We start from the raw sequence: 14,073 nt of genomic DNA, 5'->3' as shown, positions 1-14,073 counted from the left end.
TGTGTCTTTGTTCATCTTTGATAGTGACTTCATCCACTGGTTAGAGAACTCAATTTTTATTTAGCACAATAATAAATGCTAACATTTAAGTGCTTACTTAGTGCTAGTCTCTGGACTAAGTGCTTCTACACACACTATTTATGTAATCTTTACAACAATCCCATAATGTAGGCAGAGGTGAACCCAACTAGCATATACTAGTACCTACTATATGCCAGTTATTTTGCCAAATGCTTTACATATATCAGTCTCCAGAATATGACATCGATATTACTTTATCCGTTTTTCAAATGAGAAAACTGAGACCTGTAAAACTTATCCAGCTAATAAATGATAAAGACTAGGATTCTAAACTAAGCCATCTGACTCCAGAATCTGTACTACCTCCTCTGAGATGAGTGATACATAAGAGACAGCCTAAAAGGTAGACGACTATAAATCCTAGTTTTTCAAATCTCCATTTCTTTGTTACATCAACAGAAGTAAGTACTCAGAAAGTTGTAGCCTAAGTCACTATTGAAGGTTTTGAAAGAACCATAGTACAAAAATATCCATTTGGTATTTACTGATACTCCTATTGAGAAGAGGGAGACCTCTCTTGAATCTAAGAAAAGAAATAAAAGACATCCCAGTTGGAAAGGAAAAAGTAAAATTATCTCTATCCTTAGATGATATGCTCTTAAATACAGAAAGTCCTAGAGAATTCACAAAAAACAACTAGAGCTAATAAATGAATTCAGCAAAGCTTCAAGATACAAGATCAATATACAGAAATAACTTGTATTTCTATACACTAGAAATAAACACTACAAAAATGAAATCAGGAGCACAATTTTATTTGAAATAGCATAAAAGTATTTAGGATTAAATTTTACCAAAGACATGTACACTGAAGACTTTAAGACATTCCTAACAGGAATTAAAGATCTAAATAAATGAAAAGACACCCCATGTTCATGAATCAGAAAGTTTAATATTTTAAGATGGTAATACTACTCAAAGCAATTTACAAACTAAATGTAATTCCTAAGAAAATCTCAATGACATTTTTTATGTGCATAAATAGACAAGCTAATCCTAAAATTCATATGGAATTGCAAGGAACCCTGAATAGCTATACCAATCTTGAACAAGAAAACAAAGTGGATGGACTCACATTTCCTGATTTCATAATTATCTAGCAGATGTGGAAAACAATTTGGTGTTTCCTCAAGAAATTAAATAAATTAATTAAATTAAATAAATGTTATTTTCATATGATCCAGCAGTTTTACTCCTAGGTGCATACCCAAAAGATGGAAAGCAGAAATTCAAACAAATACATGTACATAAATGTTCATAGCAGCACTGTTTACAACAGCCAAAAGCTGAGAACAACTCAAATACTCATCAACCGTTGAATGGATAAAGAAAATACAGCACGTCTGTACAATGGACTATTATTCAGCCATTAGAAGAAATAAAGTATTCATACATGCTACAAAGTAGATGAACCTTATGCTACAGATACATGCTACAATGTGGAAGAAACATTATGCTGAGTGAAAGAATCCAGAAACCGACTTACTTCACCCTGTATGACAGACTCTAGGTCCATCCACCTCACTACAAATAACTCAATTTCGTTTCCTTTTATGGCTGAGTAATATTTCATTGTATATATGTGCCACATCTTCTTTATCCATTCATCTGTCGATGGACACTTAGGTTGCTTCCAGGGTGGGATAGGGAGGGTGGGAGGGAGGGAGACGCAAGAGGGAAGAGATATGGGGATATATGTATATGTATAGCTGATTCACTTCTTTATAAAGCAGAAACTAACACACCATTGTAAAGCAATTATACTCCAATAAAGATGTTAAAAAAAAGAATCCATAAACCGAAGGCTATATGTTATATGATTCTATCTATATAATACATTTGGAATAGGTAAATTCATAGAGACAGAAAGCAGACTAGTGCTATCCAGGAGCTGGGGGGGAAGAGAGAATGGGGAGTGACTGCTTAATGGGTACTGGATTTACATTTGGGGCAATGAAAATGCTGTGGAATTTGACAGAGGAGATGGTTGCCCAACGTGAATATACTAAATAACCCTGAATGGTACACTTAAAAATGGTTAATGTTTAATCTTGTATGAAATTTACCTCTATAATAAAAGTTATTACACTATATCTTTTTTTCTTTAAGTAACTTTTTGTATGTATATAAGTAATTTAGTTGTAAACCACCTCAAAATATTTTACAAAGTATTCAGGATATAAATTTTTAAAAATAAATAAAAGGAAATTTCAAATGATTATAATAACATTTCTAGTAAGGTTTAAAAGCACTTACCTTGATGGGATCCCTTTTTCCTTTTTCGTATTATACACCCAGTTGAGCAATACTTTTCTAGTAAAGACAAGAATTTTTTTGCTTTCAGAGTAATTCTTTATTGTCTCTGCACTCATATATCTAAAAAAAAGAAAAAAGAAGAAGAACCTTTAAATATGCTTTAAAATTTTTGAGATAAGTTTAATGCAGTATTGTCAGGAGGCAGGAAAACTATTTTGTCTAGTGACGACAGGAAATGAGACACTTTCATGGGCATAGGTCCAAGTCATGAAGATGTAGATGAAGGTGGATATGTAATTATGAAGTTAGATTGTGGGACTCATCATTAAACAGAGAGTAAAAAAAAAAAAAAGGAGATAAATGTTTCAAAATAGAGAAGTCAAGTTTCAGGGAGAGAAAGCATACCATGATTCAAATATTTGGGATTCAAATATATGTGGGTTTTTGTGTTTGATCCTCCATTATCTGGGTGGCAGTGAACAAATTACCTCATTAACCTGTTTGCTCTCAGAATGGAAGTAAAAATACTTATGTCAGCCTGGGAAACTTAAATGAGAAAGCATATATGAGGCATCCAGCCCAACTCACACATTCACCCATCTCTTTTCTTGCACCTTCTGGGCAAGTAATCAGGGAGTTTATGGGGAAAATACAAGTGGAGAAGTGAAAGAGTAAAAATGGTTACTTGGAGAAGTTGGTGCTCATAAACCGCCAAAAGACATTTGCCCCAAGTTGCCTGTAGGTTTCTTCTGGGTTTTTTGTTGAGGCAGTTCAGATCTATATGTTATCATTTGGTCTTGCTCAGCAAATTCCCTTGGTTTCATGAGGAACTTACCTGCTGCTGACCAGATACTTACATTGTCTTCATCAGAAGGAGGATGGGGCTCCATCCCTGGATCTGAGGCCCTACCTTAAAATGCAGCTTAATGGAAAGGCATTGGTGACTTAAGTACAAAGGTGGACCTTGTTCTTCCTATGGATTATGATGTTCTCAGCCTAAAATTTGGGCAATTTCTCTGTTACAGGGATACTGATATAATTAAAAAGAAGGAAGTTATTCCGTTCTCTGTGATTCAATATAATCATGTGGTAATTACATGGAAAATCATGAATGTATATATGACTTGATTCATTTCTGATTTTTAAAATATTTGATTGAGCACCTTTTATGCTTGATAAATGCATGGGGTAAACCATAAATACTGGTCTCTGCCCTCAAGAATCCAGAAGACTAGTGGAGTAAAACATGCAAACAACAGTTGCAGTTAAGTGTAGTAAGCGTTCTGCAGAGACAAGAAGAGGACACTCTGGACCCACAAAGGAGGGTGTTGAATACAGTCTTGGGGAATCAGGAAACCTTTCTGAAGGAATTAATGTCTAAGCTAAGATCTGATCATTTCACAAGTTCCTATGAATCCTAAAATTCTGTGATATCAATGTGTGTGATATTTTGCAGGCCAAATTATTGTGTTTTCCTGAGTTCCTATTTTATATCAACATGTTCACCGTTTAGACCTGATTTAGGAAAAGAGTATGATCTCTCTAACTGGATAGTGAGGTAGGATAGCTTTGAACCCGTGCTCTGTAATTCGTTAGTTAAATAACCCTGGGTAAATTATTTAATCTCTCTGTGCCCCACTTTCCCCATCTGCAAAATAAAGATAATAGTAGCACTTATAGGATTTTTATGACATTGAATGGGTAATACATGTAATATGTTTAAAACTGTATCTGACACAAGACAATAAATATAAGCTCTATTCAAAGTATTGCTTCTTAGGCAATTACGCAGGCACTTAGCACAGGTCCTGGTACCTCTATTTAACCCCCTACTGTTTTTATCTTTAGACTTGTTTTCTTGCCACAGGGTACCCCAACAGGTGGGGCTATGGATAGGAATGATCAGCAGATGGTGAAATCAACTCCAAAGCAACACAGCAAAGCAGTTATCACTGAACACAAGTGTAATTAAGAGAAAGTTCTCTGATATGAACACCATTTCACTGATCTTGATATTCCCCAGTGCTGGCATATAGTTTTGCACACGTTAGTATTCAATATTTATCTCTTGCATGTATAAATGAAAATGTATCAAAATTTGCCTTTGTTGCCCACTACGAGTCCTTTCACACCTTAACCCCATTTACTCTGGGTCCTCAGAGGCATATGTTTCTTCTGCCTTCGTGGATTTTAAGAGGAAAAATCAAGGTGGTGGGCTGAATTGCTCTATATAGGTACTGTTTTATATGTATTCTACATATGTTAACCTCTCCTGGACAATGCAGTGATACTACTTTTCAGCATGCCATTTGTTCATTCATTTAAAAACTTCCACTGTACATAGTGCATCTGTCTTTAAAGTATGAATCATATTGTTTTAAATTGATCACATCGGCCCAGCCTTCTCCCTCTACTTCACTAACATCGCTCAGGTCCCCTAAGCATTTGAGGGCCCTAGAGCAAAAGGGCAGGTGGAGGACTTGCACCATATATGGAAAGAAAATGTCATAATGATTTACATGGTTAGGCTTGAAATTAAAACTCTTAGACTCTTTGAAAATCTGTACTCACACTGCAGTGAGAGCATGCTCTAGTGTCTGGCTGTTTCTCTTCCCACACACAGCTTTATCTCTCACTGTACCTCAAGCCGGTGCATGTGAGTGGACACCAGGCTGGCACATGTCTTAGGTTTTGAGGGGTGCACACCAAGGGCCCAGTTTGCTTGTAAGATCATGACATAAGGGAAAAGGCCCAAGCGATCCTAGAAATAAGCTTAGGACCACTTGAGCAGGAAATTTTGGTGTCCGCAGTACCAGAAGTGAGACCTAGAACAAGAAGGTATGTCTGGGTTTTGGGTGGTCACTGTCGCAACTGCATTGCAGTTTAACTCATCCTCTGCCCAATCATACATCCTTCATCCTTCCACTCCACAGGGGATGATCTGAGGGTACTCCCTAACATGATGACTTTGAGGAACTCATTGTCGACTCTGGAGGCTTGCATCTAAGGAAATCATTATGAGTATATCAGGAGAGGTTGTGCATTGGGATGATGTGCCTGGAAGAACTAAGGAAGTCTTTGACCTCAGTGAGGTATCTGAGTAGCCTAGAAGGAGGAGTGGTTTACCACAGCTTAGCTTTGCAGGGGTGGGCAAAAGGAGAAAGGGAAGAGCATCTCAGTCAGAAGCAGCAGCTGGTTCAAATGCACAGAGGTGTGAATGAGTGGAGCAAGTTTGGGAAACTGGAAGCAGGTGATTTGGCCTGGTTGTGGGGTGGAGAGCAGGCAGTGGCTTGCACGCATAATACTGGATGATCTCAAGTTACCGGACAAAAGCGGGAAACTCATTTGCACAATTTCCTAAATGCAGTGGCTTAGGCTGGAAGCTTTCTCCTGAAAATATACTTACTCTCCTTTCTCACCAAAGCTTCCTGCTGCACCTACCAGCACCTGGACTGCACTCTGGGACAGAGTCTCATTCCTGTATTGTCTCTGGTAGCTTGCCTAAAAGAAATGTTGAATCAAATCATTCTATAATATGGGTAACAGGGACAATATATTATTTTCTTTATGGAAAAATAATCTGTGAGAAAGAAGTCAAAATCCCCAAATAATCTGGTATCTTTATATAAAAAAAGTTTTTTCTCCTATGGAGTCCAGACCATGAGGTCAGTGCAGAAGGTAGGTCTGAGTTTTGGGTGGAATGAAAATGGTTATGCAGGAAACTAGGTTCCTCTAGATGTTAATTAGGTTTTCAAAAATAAGTGGAGTTCTGTGGCCAAATAAGCGTGGGAACTGTTGCAAACTATCCCCATCTTAAAAGTTTATAATGCATATTAGAATATTAAAAACTCTGAGAAATTCTACAGTAAGGAATTCTGATTTATAGCTTTATTTAATTCCACTTCCCCCAATATTTTGACAACAGAACTCTCTTGTCTCCAATCGATTCCCAGCATGAAATGAGCTGCTCCTGTGGTGCAAAACACAGACATTCATTCATTCAATCCATATACTGAGAGCCCACTCGACTTCTGTGTGCTGAACATTGTTGAGAATCAACTTCCTAAATTGGGATGTGTGATATGACTAAAGATTCCTGGTTCCATAGAAGACACTCTGTCTGCACAATTATTTACAGACATTGAAACATGGTTTTGCTCTTGGGGGATCCTAGAAAGGGACAGAACTAAATTTAAGGATGAATGGTCAAAAGGTTATTTGTCAGTAATGAAAGGAATTCTATAGAGTATCATTTTCTCCTTAAACTTCATTAAAATATTTGCAAAATAATGTAGCATTAAAATATTTTCAGTATCCTCAAAGATAAACACTGTAGTTTGTGGGGAAAATAAGAAAGCTGAAAGTCATATGGAGCTCACGAAAGCTTAGTGACATAAGTGACAAAGCAGTTAGATACTAGAAAAATGTTAACTCTTAAGTGATCCTTCATACCAAAATGTAAGAAGAATTTAGAGAATGGTTGATTCCTAACAATAACTGCCATCTCTGAGCTCTCTGTTATACTATTGAATTAACATAATTATGTTTTACAGAAAATTATTTAATTCTTGCAACAGCTTTATGAGGAAGGTATATGAATCTGCATAGATGAGAAAGATGAGCCTCCTCAGGGAGTTGAGCAGTTTTCTCAAGATCACATTGGAAACTCAGTTCTTTCTGAATTTAAAGCCTGCCTCTCTTTTCCCCCATTATGTTGTGCTGCTCTCCTGTGCCACTGTCTTACCATGCTGTGCTTCCTCTTCTTTCTTTTTTTAATTAGTTAATTAATTTATTTGTCTTCTCTGGGTCTTAGTTGCTGCACACAGAATCATCGTTGCCTTGTATGGGTTCTTCCTTGTGGCATGTGGGATCTTTAGTTGCGGCATGCATGCGGGATCTAGTTCCCTGACCAGGGATCAAACCTGGGACCCCTGCATCGGGAGCGTGGAGTCTTAACCACTGGACCACCAGGGAAGTCCCCCTCTTCTAACATACAGTAGTGGAGGAGATATTGCTCCCGTTAACAAGAGCTGGCTGAGATTTAAATAAAAACTCTCAGAGCTTTGAAAACTGCAATAACCAATTAATACTGTTGGGAACAGTGAACATTAGTATTGAGATTGCAGAAATCAAATCAACAAGCTAAGATACACATGAAAATATGTCTAGAACAAAGAAAGACTAAAAATATATGAGGTGAGATGAAGATCTGGAGAATAGAACAGAGAGATCCAATATACTTTGAAAAATAGGATTTCTGGATTAAGACCTAACACACAGCACAAAATCAATGAAGATATAATAGTAGAAAAAAAAAGTTTCAGGCAATAAATCAAAAAGGTACAGGAAGTATATATTGCAGAAAACAGGCTATCATGAGTGGAAGGAATCTAAGAGGTCATTCAGGTAGCATAATTTCCCCTTTTACAGATGGGGAGAATAATAACTTAAAAGAATATGTTCTGAGTCACATATCATATTAATAATAAAAGCAAGACTCAAAATGGAGTCTCCTGCATTGATTTTAAGGGTTCCTGAATACTATATTTTCCTGAAATAAATTAAAAATCTGGAAGTGACTCAAAGACATGATCTCATAAAATCTGCTGGTGGAACAAAGCATGATATGGGCATAAGTTCACCCTTCATGGCACTGCCTCAATTGCTTAAAGAAGTTATTTGGGTCCTTGGAAAGCTGTCTTTGAGACTCAGCTTGTCTGCCAGGACTACTGCTGAGGAGGGAATAATCATACCCTAAAGATCTTCCATTTCCCAAGTTAGACTGAGCAAGCAGAATCCTATATGCATGGAACAGAAGAGAAATGCATGACAGTTCCACAGGCAGTGAGGAAGGCCCAACATGAACATTTTGAGAGGATGAGTCATGGCAACTGGTCAAGATTCTGACCTGGATAGAAAATGGTAACTGGGCTGTTAGCATTTCCTCACAGAGTCCTATATGCTGCTGTGCTACAGAATTTCTTTAATTTTTACCCAAGATTTGATATGAAAACATACTAACCTATACCTGCAGTTACTAGTGGACTTGGTGGTATTCTTTCGGGAAAAACTGGTTCCGTCCAGAGATAGGCAGTGTCATGGAACTGACTGCATAACGCATCTGGTGGTAGAGCTCAGCTGTAATTCCTGCCATTGGGATCTGTGAAATTCCAAGTTCCTCAAAATAAAACACCTTCTACTTAAACTAATTTGAGTGGATTTCTTTTTCTTTTTGTCCTTTTCTTTTTTCTCTTTGCACTCAAGCAGATTCCTAAGACAATGCCAAACTTCCCTTTGCCTTTGTAAGCAATCTATTAAGCTGTGCAGGTGAGAATAACCAAGATGTCTTAAGCAAGGGAGAAACTTTTCAGTATAATTTTAGCCAATAATTTAATTTTTTAAATTTAATTTTTTTTAGTATAGTACTGGCACAAAAACAGACATGTAGATCAATGGAACAGGATAGAGACCCCAGAAATAAAACCATGCACCTATGGTCAATTAATCTATGACAAAGGAGGCAAGAATTTACAATGGAAAAAGACAGTCTCTTTAATAAGAGGTGCTGGGAAAGCTGTACAGCTACATGTAGGAGAATGAGATTACAACATTTTCTCACAACACAAACCAAAATAAATTCAGAATTAAAGACCTAAATGTAAGACTGGAAATCACAAAACTCCTAGAAGAAAACATAGGCAGAACACTCTTTGACATAAATCGTAGCAATATTTTTTGGAATCTGTCTCCTAAGGCAAAGGAAACAAAGCAAAAATGAACAAATGGGACCTAATTAAACTTAGCAAAGGAGACCATTGACAAAATGAAAAGACAACCTACTGAATGGTAAAATAATATTTGCAAATGATATAAATGATAGGACAAAAATTTAAAAAGCGTATAATAAAATACTAACTATTTGTGCTGACAGGAGACGCCTCTTGGCCAGCTCCATTGCTTCAATATTAAGGGTCTCATCTATTTCCTTGTTACAGTGTATACATTTCACTTTTTGATGTTCTGCTTTTTCTTCTTGGCCCAACTAAATAAAACACAAATCAAAACCAAAAAATAATACATGAACATTAACATATTGTTTAGCATAAACCTCAAGCAATTCACATACCATTTTGGTTTAAAAAAGTATAGAAATTTTGCTAGATACAGAAAAATGTTCAGATGAGTTTTCTCATTGTTTGCACAGTCATCTAGAAGGTAACATAATTGCCAGTTTTGGGGGGAAGGAGTTATATCATATTTTTACCTTTGCATGGCATTGGTAAAAGTTTATAAAAGCTACTACATTGCTGATCACACTTTAAACCACTGGTTCTGAAAGTGTGGTTCCCCAGCACCAGCAGCATCACCTGGGTATTGTTAGAAATGCACATTCTCAAACCCCACCATAGACCTGCTGAATCAGAGACTGTGGGGAGATGGGACAGCAGTCTGTGTTTTTACAAACCCATTCCATGATTCTGCTACAGCTAAAGTGTGACAACCACTGCTTTAAACTAATCACTTAAGGTAGAATAAAAAGTGAACATGGCTGTTAGGAAATGGGTATATGGATAACTCCATTTTATAGATGAAAAAAGTTGAAGCTTAGATAAAATAAAAGGTTTATATAAAGATCACAAAGCATCTATTAAGTGATAAATCTAGGATATGAACCCAGATTTTCTGAGTCTAAAGCCAATGTTCTATCTATAACACTAGAATATCCCTCATGTCAGCATCATAAAGAGGAGGATGTAGTTGTTTAATTATCTGCCTTCTGAAACAGATCAAATACCAGAGTGGTGACCTCAACCCTGACTTTGCATTAGAATTAGCTGGGTAAATGGATTAAAAATATATATTCCTGGGACCCTCCTCAGACCATCTGCATCAGAATCTCCTGGGTAGAGGCTGGGAAATCAATCCGTATTTTTTAATAAGCTTTCCCAGTGATTCTGATGCAGCCAGATTAACAAAAGGCCACAATCAGATATTGGGAGCTACTATAAAAAATCCTTAGATTTGACTTGATACTTTTCTTATCCAGAAATCCTGGCAATATTCCTGCAGACAGGAGGCTTGATTCTGAGCCCCCACCTGGAGCTTCAAGCACCTGTTAGAGAATTTAAAATGGAGTTTTAGAAATCCTATTTCATAGCAACCAATTATCTTATGTCTACAGTCATAGAAGTTGGCCCCTCATATTGTTTGATGCAGAAAAACATTGCAATGAAAATTGGACTTAATGTAGGAGATGGCAACCCAGAAGAAGCATTGAGCAGATACCAGGACAACTTTTATTATTTCTCCTTGTGGCATTCATGAGAGCTAATGAATTATGAACTCATATATGAATTAGAAGTCTGACCATGGAGATTCTAAAGCATATCTCAGAAGCAGGAGGTGACATTTCACCACATCTAATCGTATGACACTGGCTTTGAATTCTATTTTATATTACAAAGTAATATATATATATATATACATATATATATATGTATAATTTTTTTTTTTTTTTTGCCGTACGCGGGCCTCTCACTGTTATGGCCTCTCCCGTTGCGGAGCACAGGCTCCGGACGCGCAGGCTCAGCGGCCATGGCTCACGGGCCCAGCTACTTCACGGCATGTGGGATCCTCCCGGACCAGGGCACGAACCCATGTACCGTGAATCAGCAGGCGGACTCTCAACCACTGCGCCACAAGGGAAGCCCTACGCTGTCTTTTAAAGGCAGCTCCAATACACTAGTCCTTCTTTTGAATTTACAATACATACTTGCTATACTCAAAGGGGTTGTCAGTTCTACTTTGCCCCATAGTGGTCACAAAAATCCCAAAGAATTGTGAATTAATATTTATAACATTTATACTTATTTAAGGGCAATCATATCCACTTTGAAGGAATAAACAAAAGATATTACTTGCTTACTGCATATGGGTTTTGCAGCATAATTGCTTTCTCAACCATGTTCCAATCTGCGTTAGCAAGATCTTTGTCAAATTTGAGTGCAGAGGCTACAGATATGGTTAGTTCTTGAAAGTGTTGAAATGTATAATACAGTGATTTATACTTTGTTGATGTGACATCATGAAGACCTTTGATACAAAGAACACATTTTATAAATAGTAGACATCATCATTTTAATGATATATATAAAATATACATATATACATATAGATGTGTAGGAGATATATGCAGGAGGTATAGATATACATATACATATATGTACTCAGTGTATGTGTAGATATATACATATATTTCCCACCTATACATAAGGTCATATATATAAGTATTTATGATATATATTTATTTATCTCCAGATGTATACATTTGACCCTTGAACAATATGGGAGTCAGAGGTGCCAACCCTCCACGCATATAACTTTATAGTTGGCCATTCATATCCATGGTTGTGCATCCTCAGATTCAATAAGCAGGTTTGTGTTATACTGAAGTACATATTAAAATTTTTTTTAATTAAAAAAAATTCATATCCACTTATAAGTGGATTGGCGTAGTTTAAATTCATGTTGATCAAGGATTAACTGTGTGTGTGTGTGTGTGTGTGTGTGTGTATGTATATATATCTCCAGACCTCAATGTTTGAAGGAATCTTACTACCAGACACAAATTCCCTTTTTCTGAGCCATAGAAGTTTCTTTGGAAAGCAATAATGTTCCATGAGCAAATGTTCACTGCTCTCAGTGCAAGTAAACAGATGCTCCACAATAAGAATTTTAGGTTTATTTAGCTACTAAGTAGAACCTCTGATAAATTGAAAATTTTTACCTCTTTAATCTGTTTTTTCCATTTTACTATGTTAAGGCTCAGAAAATAAAAAAAGTAAATGGAAGGAAAGATTTTGTTGCAAATATGAGGATGAAGGTGCAATATTATCCATAAACATGGAATTTAAGATTGGTTACAAAATGCCATATGAATGAAAACTCTGCGTGTAACTAGAAAGGGTGATAAAGCAGTTAAGAATACAATGGATTAAAAACATTAGAGCAATTTGTTTTTAGTTCTTTAACTGTCATTATCAAGCCATGTGACCTTAGACGAGAACTTTTAACTCTTTAGATTTCAATTTATCAATTGTTAAAAAGTAGGGGATTGAAACAGTCATATTGTATAATGCAGTTGCCTCCTAAAACTAGTATTTCTGCTTCTATTCTCTTCATAGCTCCCAATCAGCTATCCACAGAACGAGAGTTGTCTTTTTAAGGACCTTATTCATAAAATTACACTTAGTTGCTTAAAACCAACCAAGAAATCCATTTATCCCTTAGAATAAAATCTTAAAATTCAAGGTCCTTCATTATCTAACTCTTTCCCTACCTCTCCCATCTGAACTTCCTTCACTATTGGCATTGTTCTCGAAGGTCCCAGCACCTTACCTTCTTTCTTTGAACACACTCATTTTCTAATTTCCTCAGGAATCTATTACCTGTTGTGTTTTCTATTTTATTTATATGTGGTTTGTTGATTTTTATACAAAAATGACTCTCTGATATTACCTTATTTGACTTGTTTACTGCCTGTTTCTCCTCTCTCCATCAACTCAGAAATCTTTTTTGTCTTCATAATGCATCACTATCAGTTAGAATAATGACTGGCATATAAGAGGCTCTTAACAAAAAGTTTGTCAAATAACTGAATAAACTTATTGTATAATTTTACTTAAACTGGACTAATGTAAATAAGTAATCTTTTTTTTTAATTGGAGTAAAATTGCTTTACAATGTTATGCTAGTTTCTGCTGTACAATGAAGTGAATCAGCTATATATATATACCTATATCCCCTCCCTCTTGGACCTCCCTCCCACTCTGCCCCCCATCCCACCCATCTAGGTCATCACAGAGCATGGAGCTGAGCTCCCTGTGCTATACAGCATGTTCCCACTAGCTATCTATTTTACACATGGTAGTGTATTTATGTCAAACCTAATCTCCCAATTCGTTGTACCCCTCCCTTCCCCCTGTGTGTCCACATGTCCGTTCTCTATGTCTACATCTCTATTCCTGCCCTACAAATAGGTTCATCTGTACCATTTTTCTAGATTTCACATATACGTGTTAATAATATACAATATTTGTTTTTCTCTTTCTGGCTCTTTCTCTTTCTGGCTCTGTATGACAGACTCTACATTCATCCACATCTCTACAAATGACCCAATTTCATTCCTTTTTTATGGCTGAGCAATATTCCATTGTATATATGTACCACATCTTCTTTATTTATTCATCTATCGTTGGACATTTAGGTTGTTTCCATGTCCTGGCTATTGTAAATAGTGCTGCAATGAACACTGGGGTACAAGATTATTGCTTATTGGCCTAACAAGCTTATTGGCCTAAACAATTCATATGACTTTACATAGAGATCCAATTTCCTCTTCAATTAGACACCATTGATTTGTATTTATATGGCTTCTGTCTTCATTATTAACAATTCTTTAGCATGTTTGGAATATTTTTGTCTTCACTCAGAATATGAATTTGCAGGGCTTACCGAGTTTAGTAACTGCCATTGGCAAAATAAATCTATTGACAATCAGGCTAATTAAGGATACTGACACGCCATGAAATAATATCTGGAATAGAAAAAAGAAAAGTAAGTTTTCATCACAATGTCATATAATATACTCTATATTTACCAATGTAAATTAAGCTAGGATGTACTATGTCAATAGATCCTCATGGCAGAGGGGAATTTGGATGTCAGACATGATGA

The 14,073-nt window shown here is 36.4% G+C and overlaps 1 protein-coding gene across 1 annotated transcript in view; it reads right to left on the bottom strand.

Annotated features, from left to right (window-relative positions):
* Positions 1 to 14,073, bottom strand: part of SLC9C1 (solute carrier family 9 member C1) — a 95,443-nt gene that overhangs the window by 36,012 nt on the left and 45,358 nt on the right. The window contains exons 10-14 of the mRNA XM_060149046.1: positions 13,852 to 13,933; positions 11,264 to 11,430; positions 9,254 to 9,379; positions 5,744 to 5,838; positions 2,338 to 2,457 (exon numbers count right to left, since the gene is read on the bottom strand). Coding sequence (XP_060005029.1) covers positions 2,338 to 2,457; positions 5,744 to 5,838; positions 9,254 to 9,379; positions 11,264 to 11,430; positions 13,852 to 13,933 — 590 coding nt within the window. The remainder of the gene's footprint in view (positions 1 to 2,337; positions 2,458 to 5,743; positions 5,839 to 9,253; positions 9,380 to 11,263; positions 11,431 to 13,851; positions 13,934 to 14,073) is intronic.

Source organism: Lagenorhynchus albirostris, chromosome 5 (genome assembly GCF_949774975.1).
Source record: "Lagenorhynchus albirostris chromosome 5, mLagAlb1.1, whole genome shotgun sequence".
NCBI lineage: Eukaryota > Metazoa > Chordata > Mammalia > Artiodactyla > Delphinidae > Lagenorhynchus > Lagenorhynchus albirostris.
This window is presented reverse-complemented; position numbering and strand designations above follow the sequence as displayed.